The 19789-nt window shown below is 33.3% G+C and overlaps 1 protein-coding gene across 1 annotated transcript in view; it reads right to left on the reverse strand.

Moving 5' to 3' along the window:
• The window catches only part of LOC149802445 (uncharacterized), a 32837-nt gene extending 20263 nt beyond the window's left edge, over positions 1-12574 (reverse strand). Inside the window, exons 1-8 of the mRNA XM_089951511.1 lie at positions 12545-12574; positions 11537-11557; positions 9471-9497; positions 8257-8274; positions 6187-6213; positions 4708-4725; positions 2652-2678; positions 1279-1343 (exon numbers count right to left, since the gene is read on the reverse strand). Coding sequence (XP_089807637.1) covers positions 1279-1343; positions 2652-2678; positions 4708-4725; positions 6187-6213; positions 8257-8274; positions 9471-9497; positions 11537-11557; positions 12545-12574 — 233 coding nt within the window. The remainder of the gene's footprint in view (positions 1-1278; positions 1344-2651; positions 2679-4707; positions 4726-6186; positions 6214-8256; positions 8275-9470; positions 9498-11536; positions 11558-12544) is intronic.
• Between the last annotated feature and the right edge of the window lie 7215 nt (positions 12575-19789).

The following is a 19789-nucleotide window of genomic DNA, read 5'->3' on the forward strand; positions in this document are numbered from 1 at the left end:
AGTCTCGCAGTAAAAACTTCAAGCTTGAAAAAGCATCAATCTAGTCGAGTTACAATACAATTATCAAGACAGCTGCTGTGGCAGCCATATTGGATATGTGTGTGATACCAGTTGAACCAACTATATGTAAGGATTACATATATATCATAAAAGGTCCCCTGTTAGACATCTCAAGCCAAAATGTCTTTTGAATATTGACGAGTAGAAATAACAAGATATTGAAGATGAATGCTTTGATGGCCATACTGGAACTCAAATCAGTATCGTTTTCGTTTAGGATCAACTAGACATTAGAAGGTATAAGTTTTAGTCTCAAATCAAAGTTGATAAGACTATCCATTCAGAAGGATTATCAATATCAAGACTTTGAAGATGCCTCATTTGACTGAAATACTTTCGTCTGAGCAGCAGCGGTTGCTTTATGACCAACTAGGCCATGGAAAAAGGGTAATATTTTAAGTAGTTTATGAGGAGTAGTGACTGCAAACCAGGACCAGTAGAGGTAAAAAGAAAAATTCAACTTGCCTGACCCTCCTCCCCCTCCTCCTCCTCCTGTTGAAAGGATAAAATTTAAATAGTAAACAACACTCTGATGTCACACTGGTAAAATTATAATGAGTCTGTATCAATGCCAATGGAACAGGAAAAGCATTTTTATGTTCTGGCTACGATAAAAGTAAATGAATTTATATAACCATTTTCAATGTGTCAAGTTTGTAATAACAAATAAAGAATTAGACAAGAAATTGCTTCACTGCTCTTATTAAAGGTATACATACAAAGGCCATGTTTATCAAAGCAAGCAATTACCGATATTTATTAATTTAAATACCAAGGATTGAAGAAATTAGAGATTAAAGCTAACCAAACATTATTTAAGAAATTAATTAATATAAATAAGTTTTATGGGAGTAGGGTTCAAAGCAGGGAAATTCTGGAGAAATCTGTAATCTTTAAGGTGAACTGATATTTTAAACTCAAGATGACTACCCAGGTGGCCATACTGGAACTCAAATGAGTATAATTTTCATTTAGGACCAAGTAGAAACGGAAAGTGACTTCCAGTCTCAACTCAAAGTTGATAAGACTATCCATTCAGGAGGCATAGTAATAACAAGATATTCAAGATGGCTGATGCAGATGCCATAATGAATGTCTGACGAGCATCACTTGCTTTTTTAACTAGACCATGGGATAAAGAGCAGTTTTCTAAGTAGTTCAAGAGGAGTAGTGACCACAAAATTGACGAGCAAAAAATAAAAATTGATTTCAACTTACCTGATCCTCCTGCTCCACCTGTTGAAAAGATCAACACCAATAATCAACAAAACGCTGATGTCACACTTGTGAATTATGATGCAATTGTGTGAATGCCAATATATTAGGAAAAGCATTCGTATGTTTTGGTTGCAATAAAAGTGGTGAATAAATGAAGAGGTTCCATAACCAAATTTTCTGTATTATGTATATAAATAAAACATAAAGATGGACAAGAAATATAATTTTCTTGCTCTTATAAAGTATTTACAAAAGCCATATTTATCAGGCTCAAACCAACGAAATATTAGAGACATTTGTGATCTCTAAGGCGAACTGATGCTGACAGCTAAAGAGAATGATATAGTCACATTCACATTAAGGCCACAACCATGTCGGAATCATCCTGATAGCTCTTGGAAAACAAGAATTGATCTATGTTCATTGGCAGCCTGTAAATTAGCACTGTGGATGTCAAATTTAAAAGAGAATTTACCACAGCTTGTGGACTTTTCCATTCATATTATTGCTGGATTTAGGTATCTAGGACAGTTGTTACAGATTTTGAACATGGCCAGGTTACTCAAGTGATTAGGTGTTGTTTTTTTACGTATCTTTTATACTACAGTTTCTAATGTTTCTCAATCTACAAATATGCAGACTAGGAAGGTTAGGTTATGAGAAAGTCATTTAAACATTTAAAATAATTAGATGGAAATTAAGACATCTTAATATGATTTTTGTGACAATGTCAATATGGTCAGTCATCTAAGAGCAAGTAATACTATTTTCAACATCGTGATTGTGGTGATCATTGTACATGTCAGATCAGCACCATTTTCATTCAGAACAAAATAGACACACTAAGAAGTCTCGCAGTAAAAACTTCAAGCTTGAAAAAGCATCAATCTAGTCGAGTTACAATACAATTATCAAGACAGCTGCTGTGGCAGCCATATTGGATATGTGTGTGATACCAGTTGAACCAACTATATGTAAGGATTACATATATATCATAAAAAGTCCCCTGGTAGATATCTCAAGCCAAAATGTCTTTTGAATATTGACGAGTAGAAATAACAAGATATTGAAGATGAATGCTTTGATGGCCATACTGGAACTCAAATCAGTATCGTTTTCGTTTAGGATCAACTAGACATTAGAAGGTATAAGTTTTAGTCTCAAATCAAAGTTGATAAGACTATCCATTCAGAAGGATTATCAATAACAAGACTTTGAAGATGCCTCATTTGACTGAAATACTTTCGTCTGAGCAGCAGCGGTTGCTTTATAACCAACTAGGCCATGGAAAAAGGGTAATATTTTAAGTAGTTTATGAGGAGTAGTGACTGCAAACCAGGACCAGTAGAGGTAAAAAGAAAAATTCAACTTGCCTGACCCTCCTCCCCCTCCTCCTCCTCCTGTTGAAAGGATAAAATTTAAATAGTAAACAACACTCTGATGTCACACTGGTAAAATTATAATGAGTTTGTATCAATGCCAATGGAACAGGAAAAGCATTTTTATGTTCTGGCTACGATAAAAGTAAATGAAGTTCCATAACCATTTTCTTTGTGTCATGGTTGTAATAATAAATAAAAAATTATTTCGAAATTTGGTTTAATTCCTATTATTAAAAGTATTCATACAAAGTCTTGTTTATCAAAGCATAAACTTACCGATATTTATTAATTAAATACCAAGAATTAAGAAAATTAGAGATTAAAGCTAGCAAAACATTATTTAAGAAATTAAGTAATTAAAATAAATTTTATGTGAGTAGGTTTTAAATCAGAGAAATTCTGGAGAAATCTGTAATCTTTAAAATGAACAGACATTTTTATCTCTGGTTACGAAAAAAGTGATGTATAAATCAAGAAGTTCCATAACCAATTTCTCTGTATTATGTAATAAATGTAAATACATAAATTAGACAAGAAATCAATCTTTCTTGCCATTATGAAAAGTATGTACAAAGGCCATGCTTATGAAACCACGAACATAAGCAACATTTATTAATTAAAATATCAAGAATTAAGGAAATTAGAGACTGAAGCTAACCACAAATTATATAACAAATGAAGTAGTGAAAATAAGTTTTCTGGGAACAGAGTTTAAAATAAAAACAGGTTTGGAAAAATATGTTATCTTTAAGGTCAGCTGACACTGACTGCTAAACAGGACGATATGATTACATTTAAAGTAAGGCCTCAAGCCAGACAATTCTACGAAGTCAAGGATTGTTCTCTGTTCATTGGTATCCTGTTCCAGACTCTGTGTCAAATATGAAAAAGAACCTTCCACACCTTGTGGTATTTAACATTGGTATTGCTACTGACTTTCAGTATCTATGATAATACTTTTTGAATGTAACCAGATTTATCAAGTAATTAGGAGATTTTAAGTAAAGTATCTTATATGTATCAGTTTCCATTTTTCTTAATGTAGTACTATGAAGAGTAGGACTATTGACTTATGAGAAAGTCATTTAAACAATTTAAATAAGTAAATACAAATTGAGATATCTAAATAAGATTTTGGTGACGATGTCAATATATGGGGCCCGCTGTGGCCGAGTGGTCTAAGGCGCTCTCCGTCACGGATCCCAGCCGTCCCACCTGTGTCTGCGTGGGTTCGATGTTTGGATTTGACCAATGTTGGTATGTGAGAAAGCTTGACAGAAGCTTGTCGAGGGTCTGTTGTTCTTTCCGGCCGTGGTTTTCCTGGATTCTTCCTCCACCATTAATACTAGCCGCCATGTCTGGCCTATCGTATCCTGGACCCCACAACAACAACAACATTGTCAATATGCTGAGTCATCTAAGAGCTAGTAATAAGATTGTGCAATATGGGCATTGTGTTGCACATTTTTGATGTCAGATTGGCACAGTTTTCATTCAGGTCAAAACATATATCATAACAAGTCTTTCAGTGAAAAACCCAAGTTGATAAAACTATCCATTCAGGTGGAGCAGCAATATGCAAAATGATTATCAAGAAAGCTGCTTTGGCAGAGACATAGGGTGAGCATTTGATTCCAGTTTTACCAAGCATATGTAAGGATTACTTGGATATCATAAAAGGTGTCCTGGTGGACATCACAAGTCATTGTGTCTTTTGGATGTGGAGGAGAAATTCAAACAAGATTTTCAAGATGACTGCTGTGGTGGCCATTCTGAAACTCAAAATCAGAATCATTTTCAGTTAGGACCAAGTAGAAACAGACAGAGTCTTCCAGTCTCAACTCAAAGTTGATAAGACTATCCGTTCAAGAGGCGTAGTAATAACCAGATATTCAAGATGGCTGATGCAGATGCCATAATGAATGTCTGAGCAACAACACTTGCTTTTTAAACTAGACCATGGGATAAAGAGCAGTTCTCTAAGTACTTCAGGAGGAGTAGTGACAAGAAAATTGACCAGCAGAAATAAAAATTGATTTCAACCTACCTGATCCTCCTGCTCCACCTGTTGAAAAGATAAAGACCAATATTCAACAAAAACTGATGTCACATTCGTGAACTATGATGCGATTCTGTCAATGACAATTGAACAGGAAAAACATTCTAATGTTTTGGTTACAATAAAAGTGGTGAATAAATGAAGAGGTTCCATAACCAAATTTTCTGTATTATATATATAAATAAAAAATAAAAATGGATAAGAAATACAATGTTCTTGCTGTTATAAAGTATTTACAAAGGCCACGTTTATCAAAGTATTTACATATTAATTAAAATATCAAGAATTAATGAAATTAGAGATTAAATCTAATCTATAATTATTAAGAAAATAAGCAATTAAAATATGTTTTGTGTGAACAGGCTAAAACCAAAGAAAGCTTAGAGAAATTTGTGATCTCTAAGGTGAACTGATGCTAACAGCTAAATAGAATGATATAATCACATTCACAGTAAGGCCACAACCATGTCGGAATCATCCTGATAGTTCTTGGAAAACAAGAATTGATCTATATTCATTGGCAGCCTGTAAATTAGCACTGTGGACGTCAAGTTTAAAAGAGAATTTACCACACCTTCTGGACTTTTCCATTCATATTGATGCTGGATTTAGGTATTTAGGATAGATGTTACAGATTTTTGAACATGGCCTGGTTACTCAAGTGATTAAGTGTTTTCTTTTGACGTATCTTTTATACTTCAGATCATATTGTTTCTCAATCTACAGATATGTAGACTAGGAATCTTAGCTTATGAGAAAGTCATTTAAACATTTAAAATAATTAGATTGAAATTAAGACATCTTAATATGATTTTGGTGACAATGTCAATATGTTCAGTCATCTAAGAGGAAGTAATAGGATGTTCAACATCGTGATTGTGGTGATCATTGTACATGTCAGATCAGCACCATTTTCATTCAGAACAAAATAGACATAATAGGAAGTCTTCCAGTAAAAACTTCATGTTGGAGAAAGCATCAATCTAGTCGAGTATCAATACTATGATGAAGACAGCTGCTGTGGCAGCCATATTGGATATGTGTGTGATACCGGTTGAACCAACTATATGTAAGGATAACATATATATCATAAAAATCTTCTGGTAGATATCTCAAGCCAATATGTCTTTTGAATACTGACGAGTAGAAATCACAAGCTATTGAAGATTAATGCTTTGGTGGCCATACTGGAACTCAAATCAGTATCGTTTTCGTTTAGGATCAACTAGACATTAAAAGGAACAAGTTTCAGTCTCAAATCAAAGTTGATAAGACTATCCATTCAGAAGGAGTATCAATAACAAGACTTAGAAGATGGCTCATGTGACTGAAATACTTTCGTCTGAGCAGCAGCAGTTGCTTTATGACCAACTAAGCCATGGAAAAAGGGTAATATTTTAAGTAGTTTATGAGGAGTAGTGACAGCAGACCAGGACCAGTAGAGGTAAAAAGAAAAATTCAACTTGCCTGACCCTCCTCCCCCTCCTCCTCCTCCTGTTGAAAGGATAAAATTTAAATAGTAAACAACACGCTGATGTCACACTGGTAAAATTATAATGAGTTTGTATCAATGCCAATGGAACAGGAAAAGCATTTTTATGTTCTGGCTACGATAAAAGTAAATGAAGTTCCATAACCATTTTCTTTGTGTCATGGTTGTAATAATAAGTAAAACATTATTTCGAAATTTAGTTTAATTGCTATGATTAAAAGTATTCATATACAATCTTGTTTATCAAAGCATAAACTTACCGATATATAATAATTAAAATACCAAGAATTAAGAAAATTAGAGATTAAAGCTAACAAAACATTATTTAAGAAATTAAGTAATTAAAATAAGTTTTATGGAAGTGGGGTTTAAATCAGAGAAAGTCTGGAGAAATCTGTAATCTTTAAAATGAACTGACATTTTTATCTCTGGTTACGAAAAAAGTGATGTATAAATCAAGAAGTTCCATAACCAATTTCTCTGTATTATGTAATATATGTAAATACATAAATTAGACAAGAAATCAATCTTTCTTGCCATTATGAAAAGTATGTACAAAGGCCATGCCTATCAAACCACTAACATAGGCAATATGTATTAATTAAAATATAAAGAATAGAGGAAATTAGAGACTGAAGATAACCACAAATTATATAACAAATGAAGTAGTGAAAATACGTTTTCTGGGAGCAGAGTTTAAAATAAAAACAGGTTTGGAAAAATATGTTATCTTTAAGGTCAGCTGACATTGACTGCTGAACAGGACGATATGATCACATTCAAAGTAAGGCCTCAAGCCAGACACTTCTATGAAGTCAAGGATTGTTCTCTGTTCATTCGTGTCCTGTTCCAGACTCTGTGTCAAATATGAAAAAGAACCTTCCACACCTTGTGGAATTAAACATTGGTATTGCTATTGACTTTCAGTATCTATAATAATAATTTTTGAATGTGATCAGATTTATCAAGTAATTAGGAGTTTTCAAGTAAAATATCTTGCATACCTCAGTTTCCATTTTTTAAATCTAGTACTATGAAGAGTATGAATATTGATTTATGAGAAAGTCATTTAAACAATTAAAATAGGTAAATACAAATTGAGATATCTAAATAAGATTTTGGTGACGATGTCAATATATGGGCCCCGCTGTGGCCGAGTGGTCTAAGGCGCTCTCCGTCACGGATCACAGCCGTCCCATCTGTGTCTGCGTGCTTTCGAGGGTTTGATTTAGCCAATGTTGGTATATGAGAAAGCTTGACAGAATCTTCTCGTGGGTCTGTGGTTCTTTCCGAGGTTTTCTCGGGCTCTTCCTCCACCACTAATACTGGCCGCCATGTATAGCCTATCGTGTCCTGAAAAATGGCCTATAACCACTCAACAACATCAACAACAGCAATGTCAATATGTTCAGTCACCTAAGAGCTAGTTAGAAGATTGTGCAATATGGTCATTGTATTACACATGTTTTATGTCAGATTGGCACAGTTTTCATTGAGGGCAAAACAGATAACATAACAAGTCTTTCAGTGAAGAACCTAAGTTGATAAAACTATCCATTCAGGTGGAGCAGCAATATACAAAATGATTATTAAGACAGCTGCTGTAGCAGATACATAGGGTGAACATTTGATTCCAGTTTTACCAAATATATGTACGGATCACTTGGATATCATAAAAAGTCTCCTGGTGGACATTTCAAGTCAGTGTGTCTTTTCGATCTGGAAGAGCAAATCAAACAAAATTTTCAAGATGACTGCTCTGGTGGCCATTCTGAAACTCAAATCAGTATCATTTTCATTTAGGACCAAATAAAACAGAAAGAGCCTTCCAGTCTTAACTCAAAGCTGATCAGACTATCCATTGAGGGGGCGTAGTAATAAAAATATATTCAAGATGGCTGATGCAGATCCAATAATGAATGTTTTGAGGAACAACACTTGCTTTTTTAACTAGACCATGGGATAAAAGGCAGTTCTCTAAGTAGTTTAAGAGGAGTAGTGACCACAAAATTGACCAGCAGAAATAAAAATTGATTTCAACCTACCTGATCCTCCTCCAACACCTGTTGAAACGATACACACCAATAATCAACAAAAAGCTGATGTCACACTCGTGAACTATGAAGCGATTGTCTTAATTCCAATAGAACAGGAAAAAACATTCTTATGTTTTGGTTACAAAAAAAGTGGTGAATAAATGAAGAGGTTCCATAACCAAATTTTCTGTATTATGTATATAAATAAAAAATAAAAACGGACAAGAAATACAATTTTCTTGTTGTTATAAAGTATTTACAAAGGCCATGTTTATCAAAATAAGCAAATATTACTTAAAATATCAAGAATTAATGAAATTAGAGATTAAATCTATTCTAAAATTATTACGAAAGTAAGCAATTAAAATATGTTTTGTGTGAACAGGCTAAAACCAAAGAAAGTTTAGGGTAATTTGTGATCTCTAAGGTGAACTGATGCTAACAGCTAAATAGAATGATATAATCACATTCACAGTAAGGCCACAACCATGTCGGAATCATCCTGATAGTTCTTGGAAAACAAGAATTGATCTATGTTCATTGGCAGCCTGTAAATTAGCAATGTGGATGTCAAGTTTAAAAGAAAATTTACCACACCTTCTTGACTTTTCTTTTCGTATTGTTGCTGGATTTAGGTATCTAGGATAGTTGTTACAGATTTTGAACATGGCCTGGTTACTCAAGTGATTAAGTGTTTTCCAGTCTTCCAGTAAAAACTTCAAGTTGGAAAAAGCATCAGTCTAGTCGAGTATCAATACTATGATGAAGACAGCTGCTGTGGCAGCCATATTGGATATGTGTGTGATACCAGTTGAACCAACTATATGTAAAGATCACACATATATTATAAAAATCTTCTGGTAGATATCTCAAGCCAATATGTCTTTTGAATCTGGACGAGTAGAAATAACAAGATATTGAAGATGAATGCTTTGGTGGCCATACTGGAACTCAAATCAGTATCGTTTTCTTTTAGGATCAACTAGACATTAGAAGGAACAAGTTTCAGTCTCAAATCTAAGTTGATAAGACTATCCATTCAGAAGGAGTATCAATAACAAGACTTTGAAGATGCCTCATTTGACTGAAATACTTTTCTCTGAGCAGAAGCGGTTGCTTTATGACAACTACACCATGGAAAAAGGGTAATATTTTAAGTAGTTTATGAGGAGTAAAGCCAGCAAACCAGGACCAGTAGAGGTAAAATGAAAAATTCAACTTGCCTGACCCTCCTCCCCCTCCTCCTCCTCCTGTTGAAAGGATAAAATTTAAAATGTAAACATCACGCTGATGTCACACTGGTAAAATTATAATGAGTCTGTATCAATGCCAATGGAACAGGAAAAGCATTTTTATGTTCTGGCTACGATAAAAGTAAATGAAGTTCCATAACCATTTTCACTGTGTTGTGGTTGTAATAGTAAATAAAATATTATTTCGAAATTTAGTTTAATTCCTATTATTAAAAGTATTCATAAAAAGGATTTGTTTATCAAAGCATAAACTTACTGATATTTATTAATTAAAATACCAAGAATTAAGAAAATTAGAGATTAAAGCTATCAAAACATCATTTAAGAAATTAAATAATTAAAATAAGTTTTATGGGAGTAGGTTTTAAATCAGAAAAATTCTGAAGAAATCTGTAATCTTTAAGGTGAACTGACATTTTTATCTCTGGTTACGAAAAAAGTGATGTATAAATCAAAAAGTTCCATAACCAATTTCTTTGTATTATGTAATAAATGTAAATAAATAAATTAGACAAGAAATCAGTCTTTCTTGCCATTATGAAAAGTATGTACAAAGGCCATGCTTATCAAACCACGAACATAGGCAATATTTATTAATTAAAATATCAAGAATTGAGGAAATTAGAGACTGAAGCTAACCACAAATTAGATAATAAATGAAGTAATGAAAATATGTTTTCTGGGAGCAGAGTTTAAAATAAAAACAGGTTTGGAAAAATATGTTATCTTTAAGGTCAGCTGACATTGACTGCTAAACAGGACGATATGATAACATTCAAAGTAAGGCCTCAAGCCAGACAATTCTATGAAGTCAAGAATTGTTCTCTGTTCATTCGTATCCTGTTCCAGACTCTGTGTCAAATATGAAAAAGAACCTTCCACACCTTGTGGAATTAAACATGGGTATTGCTACTGACATTCAGTATCTATGATAATAGTTTTTGAATGTGACCAGATTTATCAAGTAATCAGAAGATTTGAAGTAAAGTATCTTATATACATTAGTTTCCATTTTTCTTAATCTAGTACTATGAAGAGTAGGAATATTAACTTATGAGAAAGTCATTTAAACAATTAAAATAAGTAAATACAAATTGAGATATCTAAATAAGATTTTGGTGACGATGTCAATATATGGGGCCCGCTGTGGCCGAGTGGCCTAAGGCGCTCTCCGTTACGGATCACAGCCGTCCCACCTGTGTCTGCGTGGGTTCTAGGTTTGGATTTGACCAATGTTGGTATGTGAGAAAACTTGACAGAAGCTTCTCGTGGGTCTGTGCTTCTTTCCGAGGTTTTCCCGGGTTCTTCCTCCACCATTAATATTAGCCGCCATGTCTGGCCTATCGTATCCTGAAAATGTCGTATAACCCCACAACAACAACAACAATGTCAATATGCTTATTCATCTATGCACTAGTGATAAGATTGTGCAATATGGGCATTGTGTTGCACATTTTTGATGTCAGATTGGAACAGTTTTTATTCAGGCCAAAACACATATCATAACAAGTCTTTCAGTGAAAAACCCAAGTTGATGAAACAATCCATACAGGTGGAGCAGCAATATGCAACATGATTATCAAGACAGCTACTTTGGCAGACACATAAGGTGAGCATTTGATTCCAGTTTTACCAACTATATGTAAGGATCACTTGGATATCATAAAATGTCTCCAGGTGGACATCTCAAGTCAGTGTGTCTTTTGGATCTGGAGGAGCAATTCAAACAAGATTTTTAAGATGACTGCTCTGGTGGCCATTCTGAAACTCAAATCAGTATAAATTTAATTTAGGACCAAATAGAAACAGAAAGAGCCTTCCATTCCCAACTCAAAGTTGATAAGACTATCCGTTCAAGAGGCATAATAATAACAAGATATTCAAGATGGCTGATGCAGATGCCATAATGAATGTCTGAGCAACAACACTTGCTTTTTTTAACTAGACCATGGGATAAAGAGCAGTTCTCTAAGTACTTCAGGAGGAGTAGTGACAACAAAATTGACCAGCAGAAATAAAAATTGATTTCAAACTACCTGATCCTCCTCCAACACCTGCTGAAAAGATAAAGACCAATAATCAACAAAAACTGATGTCACATTCGTGAACTATGATGCAATTCTGTCAATGCCAATAGAACAGGAAAAACATTCTGATGTTTTGGTTACAATAAAAGTGGTAAAAAAATGAAGAGGTTCCATAACCAAATTTGCTGTATTATGCATATAATTAACAAATAAGGTGGACAAGAAATAGAATTTTCTTGCTGTTATAAAGTATTTACAAAGGCCACCTTGATCAAAGTATGTACATATTAATTAAAATATCAAGAATTAATGAAATTAGAGATTAAATCTAATCTAAAATTATTAAGAAAGTAAGCAATTAAAATATGTTTTGTGTGAACAGGCTAAAACCAAAGAAAGCTTAGAGAAATTTGTGATCTCTAAGGTGAACTGATGCTGACAGCTAAATAGAATGATATAATCACATTCACAGTAAGGCCACAATGATGTCGGAATCATCCTGAAAGTTCTTGGAAAACAAAAATAGATCTATGTTCATTGGCAGCCTGTAAATTAGCACTGTGGATGTCAAGTTTAAAAGAGAATTTACCACACCTTCTGGACTTTTCCATTTATATTGTTGATGGATTTAGGTATCTAGGATAGTTGTTACAGATTTTGAACATGGCCTGGTTACTCAAGTGATTAAGTGTTTTCTTTTGACGTATCTTTTATACTTCAGTTCATATTGTTTCTCAATCTACAGATATGCAGACTAGGAATCTTAGCTTATGAGAAAGTCATTTAAACAATTAAAATAATTAGATGGAAATTAAGACATCTTAATATGATTTTGGTGACAATGTCAATATGGTCAGTCATCTAAGAGCAAGTAATACGATTTTCAACATCGTGATTTTGGTGATCATTGTACATTTCAGATCAGCACCATTTTCATTCAGAACAAAATAGACATAATAAGTCTTCCAGCAAAAACTTCAAGTTGGAAAAAGCATCAATCTAGTCGAGTATCAATACTATGATGAAGACAGCTGCTGTGGCAGCCATATTGGATATGTGTGTGATACCAGTTGAACCAACTATATGAAAAGATCACACATATATTATAAAAATCTTCTGGTAGATATCTCAAGCCAATATGTCTTTTGAATCTGGACGAGTAGAAATAACAAGATATTGAAGATGAATGCTTTGGTGGCCATACTGGAACTCAAATCAGTATCCTTTTCGTTTAGGATCAAGTAGACATTGGAAGGAACAAGTTTCAGTCTCAAATCTAAGTTGATAAGACTATCCATTCAGAAGGAGTATCAATAACAAGACTTTGAAGATGCCTCATTTGACTGAAATACTTTTCTCTGAGCAGCAGCAGTTGCTTTATGACAACTAGACCATGGAAAAAGGGTAATATTTTAAGTAGTTTATGAGGAGTAAAGCCAGCAAACCAGGACCAGTAGAGGTAAAAAGAAAAATTCAACTTGCCTGACCCTCCTCCCCCTCCTCCTCCTCCTGTTGAATGGATAAAATTTAAAATGTAAACAACACGCTGATGTCACACTCGTAAAATTATAATGAGTCTGAATCAATGCCAATGGAACAGGAAAAGCATTTTTATGTTCTGGCTACGATAAAAGTAAATGAAGTTCCATAACCATTTTCTTTGTGTTACTGTTGTAATAATAAATAAAAAATTATTTCCAAATTTAGTTTCTTTCCTGTTATTAAAAGTATTCATACAAAGGATTTGTTTATCAAAGCATAAACTTACAGATATGTATTAATTAAAATACGAAGAATTAAGAAAAATGAGAGAATAAAGCTATCAAAACATCATTTAAGAAATTAAATAATTAAAATAAGTTTTATGGGAGTAGGTTTTAAATCAGAGAAATTCTGGAGAAATCTTGTAATCTTTAAGGTGAACTGACATTTTTATCTCTGGTTACGAAAAAGGTGATGTATAAATCATGAAGTTCCATAACCAATTTCTCTGTATTATGTAATAAATACAAGTAAATAAATTAGACTATAAATCAATCTTTCTTGCCATTATGAAAAGTATGAACAAAGGCCATGCTTATCAAACCACGAACATAGGTAATATGTATTAATAGAATATCAAGAACTGAGGAAATTAGAGACTGAAGCTAACCACAAATTATATAACAAATGAAGTAGTGAAAATACATTTTCTGGGAGCAGAGTTTAAAATAAAAACAGGTTTGGAAAAATATGTTATCTTTAAGGTCAGCTGACACTGACTGCTAAACAGGACGATATGATCACATTCAAAGTAAGGCCTCAAGCCAGACAATTCTATGAAGTCAAGGATTGTTCTCTGTTCATTCGTATCCTGTTCCAGACTCTGTGTCAAATATGAAAAAGAACCTTCCACACCTTGTGGAATTAAACATTGGTATTGCTACTGACTTTCAGTATCTATGATAATAGGTTTTGAATGTGATCAGATTTATCAAGTAATTAGGAGTTTTCAAGTAAAATATCTTGCATACCTCAGTTTCCATTTTTTAAATCTAGTACTATGAAGAGTATGAATATTGACTTATGAGAAAGTCATTTAAACAATTAAAATAGGTAAATACAAATTGAGATATCTAAATAAGATTTTGGTGACGATGTCAATATATGGGGCCCGCTGTGGCCGAGTGGTCTAAGGCGCTCTCCGTCACGGATCACAGCCGTCCCATCTGTGTCTGCGTGCTTTCGAGGGTTTGATTTAGCCAATGTTGGTATGTGAGAAAGCTTGACAGAAGCTTCTCGTGGGTCTGTGGTTCTTTCCGAGGTTTTCTCGGGCTCTTCCTCCACCACTAATACTGGCCGCCATGTATAGCCTATCGTGTCCTGAAAAATGGCCTATAACCACTCAACAACATCAACAACAACAATGTCAATATGTTCAGTCACCTAAGAGCTAGTTAGAAGATTGTGCAATATGGTCATTGTGTTGAACATTTTTGATGTCAGATTGGCACAGTTTTCATTAAGGGCAAAACAAATATTGTAACAAGTCTTTCAGTGAAAAACCCAAGTTTATAAAACTATCCATTCAGGTGGAGCAGCAATATGCAAAATGATTACCAGGACAACTGCTGTAGCAGATACATAGGGTGAGCATTTGATTCCAGTTTTACCAACTATATGTAAGGATCACTTGAATATCATACAAAGTCACCTGGTGGACATCTCAAGTCAGTGTGTCTTTTCGATCTGGAGGAGCAATTCAAACAAGATTTTTAAGATGACTGCTCTGGTGGCCATTCTGAAACTCAAATCAGTATCATTTTCATTTAGGACCAAGTAGAAACAGAAAGAGCCTTCCAGTCTCAACTCAAAGTTGATAAGACTATCCATTCAAGAGGCGTAATAATAACAAGATATTCAAGATGGCTGATGCAGATGCCATAATGAATGTCTGAGCAACAACACTTGCTTTTTTAACTGGACCATAGGATAAAGATCAGTTCTCTAAGTAGTTCAAGAGGAGTAGTGACAACAAGATTGACCAGCAGAAATAAAAATTGATTTCAAACTATCTGATCCTCCTCCTCCACCTGTTGAAAAGATAAAGACCAATAATCAACAAAAAACTGATCTCACATTCGTGAACTATGATGCGATTGTGTCAATGCCAGCGGAACAGGAAAAGCATTCCTATGTTTTGGTTACAATAAAAGCGGTGAATAAATGAAAAAGTTTCATTATCAAATTTTCTATATTATGTATATATACATGAAAATTGGACAAGAAATATATTTATCTTGCTTTTATAAAGAATGTACAAAGGCCATGTTTGTCAAAGAATGCACACATTGATTAAAATATCAAGAATTTATGAAAATTAGAGATTAAATCTAATTTAAAATTATTACGAAAGCAAGCAATTAAAAATGTTCTGTGTGAAAAGGCTTAAACCAAAGAAAGTTTGGAGAAATTTGTTATCTCTAAGGTGAACTGATGCTGACAGCTAAATAAAATGATATAATCACATTCACAGTAAGGCCACAAGCATGCTGAAATCATCTTGATATTTCTTTCAAACAAGAATTGTTCTTGGTTCATCATTTGTCAAGCTGTAAAATAACACTGTGGATGTGAAGTTTAAAAGAGAATTTACCACACTTTGTGGAATTTACTACTCATATTGTTGCTGCATTTCGGTATCTAGGATAGTTATTAGATATTTTTAATATGACCAGGTTACTCAAATAATTAGGTGTTTTCTTTTGACTTATCTTCTATACTTCAGTTTCCATTGTTTTCCAATCTACTAATATGTAGACTAGGAAGGTTAGCTTATGAGAAAGTCATTTAAACAATTAAAATAATTAGATGAAAATTAAGACATTGTAATATGATTTTGGTGACAATGTCAAAAAGCTCAGTTATTTAAGAGCTAGTAATACGATTTTCAACATGGTCATTGTGGTGATCATTTTACATGTCGGATCAGCACCATTTTCGTTCAGAACAAAATAGACATAATAAGAAGTCTTCCAGTGAAATCCTCAATTGGAAAAACCATCAATATAGGTCGAGTAGGAATACAATTATAAAGACAGCTACTGTGGCAGCCATATTAGATATCTGTGTAATACCAGCTGAACCAACTATATGTAAGGATCACATTTATATCATACAAATCTCCTGGTAGATATCTCAATCCAAAATGTCTTTTCAATCTGGAGGAGTAGAAATAACAAGATTTTGAAGATGATTGCTTTGGTGGCCATACTGGAACTCAGATTAGTATCGTTTTCGTTTAGGATCAACTAGACATTAGAAGGAACAAGTTTCAGTCTCAAATCAAAGTTGATAAGACTATCCATTCAGAAGGAATATCAATAACAAGACTTTGAAGATGGCTCATGTGACTGCAATATTTTTGTCTGAGCAGGAGCATTTGCTTTATGACCAACTAGACAATGGAAAAAGGTTAATTTTTTAAATAGTTTACGAGGAGTAGTGACAGCAAACAAGGATCAGTAGAGATAAAAAGAAAAATTCAACTTGCCTGATCCTCCTCCTCCTCCTCCTATTTAAAGGATCAAATTTAAATAGTAAGCAACACGCTGATGTCACACTGGTAAAATTATGACTTTGTATTAATGCCAATGAACAGGAAAAGCATTTTAATGTTCTGGCTACGATAAAAGTAAATAAAGTTCCATAACCATTTTATTTGTGTTATGGTTTTAAAAATAAATGATAAATTAGACCAGAACTCGAGTTTAATTGCTTTTATTAAAAGTATACATATAAAGACCGTGTTTATTAATGGATGAACTTACCGATATTTATTAAATAAAATACCAAGAATTGAGGAAATTTGAAATTAATGCCAATCAAAGTTACTGAAGTAATTATGCCTTTTCTTGTGAGGTATCTGACATACTTCAGTTTCAGTTTGTCTCAGTCTACTAATATGTAGAGTAGGAAGGTTAACTTTTGAAAAATTCATTTAAACAATTAAAATAATTAGATACAAATTATCATATCCTAGTAAGATATTCGTGACAATGTCAATATGCTCAGTCCTCATTGAGAGGTAGTACTACAAAGATTTTCAATACTGTGATTGTGATAGATACATTGGGCTTTGGACCAGCACCTATTAGTCATGCATCATAAGGAGTCTTTCAGTGAAAACACAAAGTTGATATGACCATCCATTCCGGTGGAGTAGCAATAAGGTTACTGAGACAGCTGCCATGGCTGCAATATTGGATATTCATGTGATACTATAGTTAATACCAAGTTATCATAAAATGTTTCCTATTGGAAATATGAGGTCAGTGTCTTTTTGATATAGAGGAGCTGCAAATACAGGATTTTTAAGATGACTGCTTCAGTGGCCACACTGGAACTCGAATGAGTAGCATTTTCATTTAGGACCAACTAGACTTTCGAAGAAGCCTTTAAGTCTCAAATCAAACTTGGCAAGACTATCCATTCTGGAGGAGTAGCAATAAAAATGTTTTCAAGAAGGCTGATGAAGTTGCCATATTGGATGAACAAAACTTGCTTTATGACCAATTAGACCATGGGATAAATGATAATTCTCTAAGTAGTTCACAATGAGTAGTGACAAAAAACTTTGACGAGCAGAACTAAAAATTGATTTCAACTTACCTGTTCCTTCTCCTCCACCTGTTGGAAAGATAAAATGTAAATAGTCAAGAAAAACCTGATGTCACAGTGGTACATTATAATGTGCTTGTGTCGACGACAATGGAAAAGCAACGCATTTTTAGCTCTTGTTAGGCAAAAAAGTGATGTATAGATCAAGACTTTCCATAACCAATTTCTCTGTATTATGTAATAAATATAAATATAAATAAATAAATTAGACAAGAAATCAATCTTTCTTGCCATTATGAAAAGTATGTACAAAGGCCATGATTATCAAACCACGAACATAGGCAATATTGATTAATTAAAATATCAAGAATTGAGGAAATTAGAGACTGAAGCTAACCAAAAATTATATAACAAATGAAGTAGTTAAAATACGCTTTCTGGGAGCAAGGTTAAAAAAAAACAATGTATGGAAAAATGTGTGATGATCTTTAAGGTCAGCTGACACTGACTGCTAAACAGGAACTAAAAATTGATTTCAACTTACCTGATCCTCCTCCTCCACCTGCTGAAAAGATAAACAACAATAATCAATAAAAAGCTGATGTCACACATGTGAATTATAATGTGCTTGTGTCAATGCCAATGGAACAAGAAAAGGATTCTAATGTTCTGGTTACGATAAAAGTGGTATATAAATGAAGAGGTTTTATAACCAAATTTTGTATATTATGTAAATAAAAATGGACAAGAAAGTGAGTTTTATTGCTGTTATAAAGTATGTAAAAAGGCCATTTATAACAAAGCATGGACATAGGCGATATTTATTAATTAAAATATCAAGATTTTTTTTAAATTAGAGATTAAATCTAAACTAAAATTATTAAGAAAGTAAGCAATTAAAATATGTTTTGTGTGAACAAATTTAAATCAAAGAAAGTTTGGAGAAATGTGTGTTCTTTAAGGTGAACTGATGCTGGCTGCTAAAAAGTACGATATGATCACATTCACAGTGAGGCCCGGACGTGTAAATCAGACTGACAATTCTATGAAATCAAGTATTTCTCTTTGTTCATTTGAGTCTGTCCCAGATTCAGTGGGTGTCAGATTTAAAAGAGAACTTACCACACTTTATGAAATTTACGACTCGTATTATTGCTAAATTTTAGGTAAGATTAAAGTTAATGTTTATGGATGTTATTATACTACTCAAACAGGTGTTTCCTTTTAACATATCCTACACATTGAAAATTATCAATCTACTAATATGTAGAATAGGAGAGTTTTACTTTTCTTATCAGAGAGTTAATGAACTGTTCAAATCATTAAATACCGATATCAATGTCCTATACTTTATTTTTTATTTCATTTTGTTAGAAGTTTAATTCCTATGGCAATGCCAAAACATCAGCACCAGTTGAAAATTGACATAAGTTAACAAAGCATTTGTAAATCAATAGCTGAGTATTAGTGGACATTCATTCATTTAGATATTACGAGATGTCTAATTGTATTGATGCTTTTGACATAGATATACAATTCATAAAATTTAGCAGTTTCTACTCCATCATGTCGATGAAGTTTTGCACAACCTCATAGCATATTTCATGGTCAACAATGGTGAAGCTGAAAATATTATGTGTATTGAGTTGAAATTCCCAAGGAATTGCCTGCATATTTCGTGTTGGCTACAAAGCAGTCAGTATCTTCCCTGTATTAAATTATTTGGATATTTATGGATGTAAAATATGGTGATTTTATTAGCATTGATGAATGTTGTTGTCCATGCAGTGCAATTAACAACGTCAATATGATATATGAGTGCATCAATATTGAACCATGTGGTACTTATTTGAAGGTTGAATTAGTTCATGTTTGAACAATGTTTCAGGCTTTCATTTTGTAATGATACAGTTGTGCAGAAGACTGTCAAAGGACTTAGAAAGGTCATTATTAATGCATCCATAATAAAGTCATTGTCCAGCCCAACCCTTCAATAAATTCACGAGTTTCTTTGTTCTGAAGTGTAATTTAACATCCACACAATTTCTGGCAGCAAATCAAAGCTGTGAAAAATATCATCAAATAAAATTGGAGCTGAATTTAAATCAGCACAGAGGTCTTGTAAATGCTTAATCATGCGTATTTGGATGCAAAGATTTTATC

The sequence above is a fragment of the Sinohyriopsis cumingii genome, chromosome 3, assembly GCF_028554795.1.
Source record: "Sinohyriopsis cumingii isolate HCF-2022 chromosome 3, ASM2855479v2, whole genome shotgun sequence".
Taxonomy (NCBI): Eukaryota; Metazoa; Mollusca; class Bivalvia; order Unionida; family Unionidae; genus Sinohyriopsis; species Sinohyriopsis cumingii.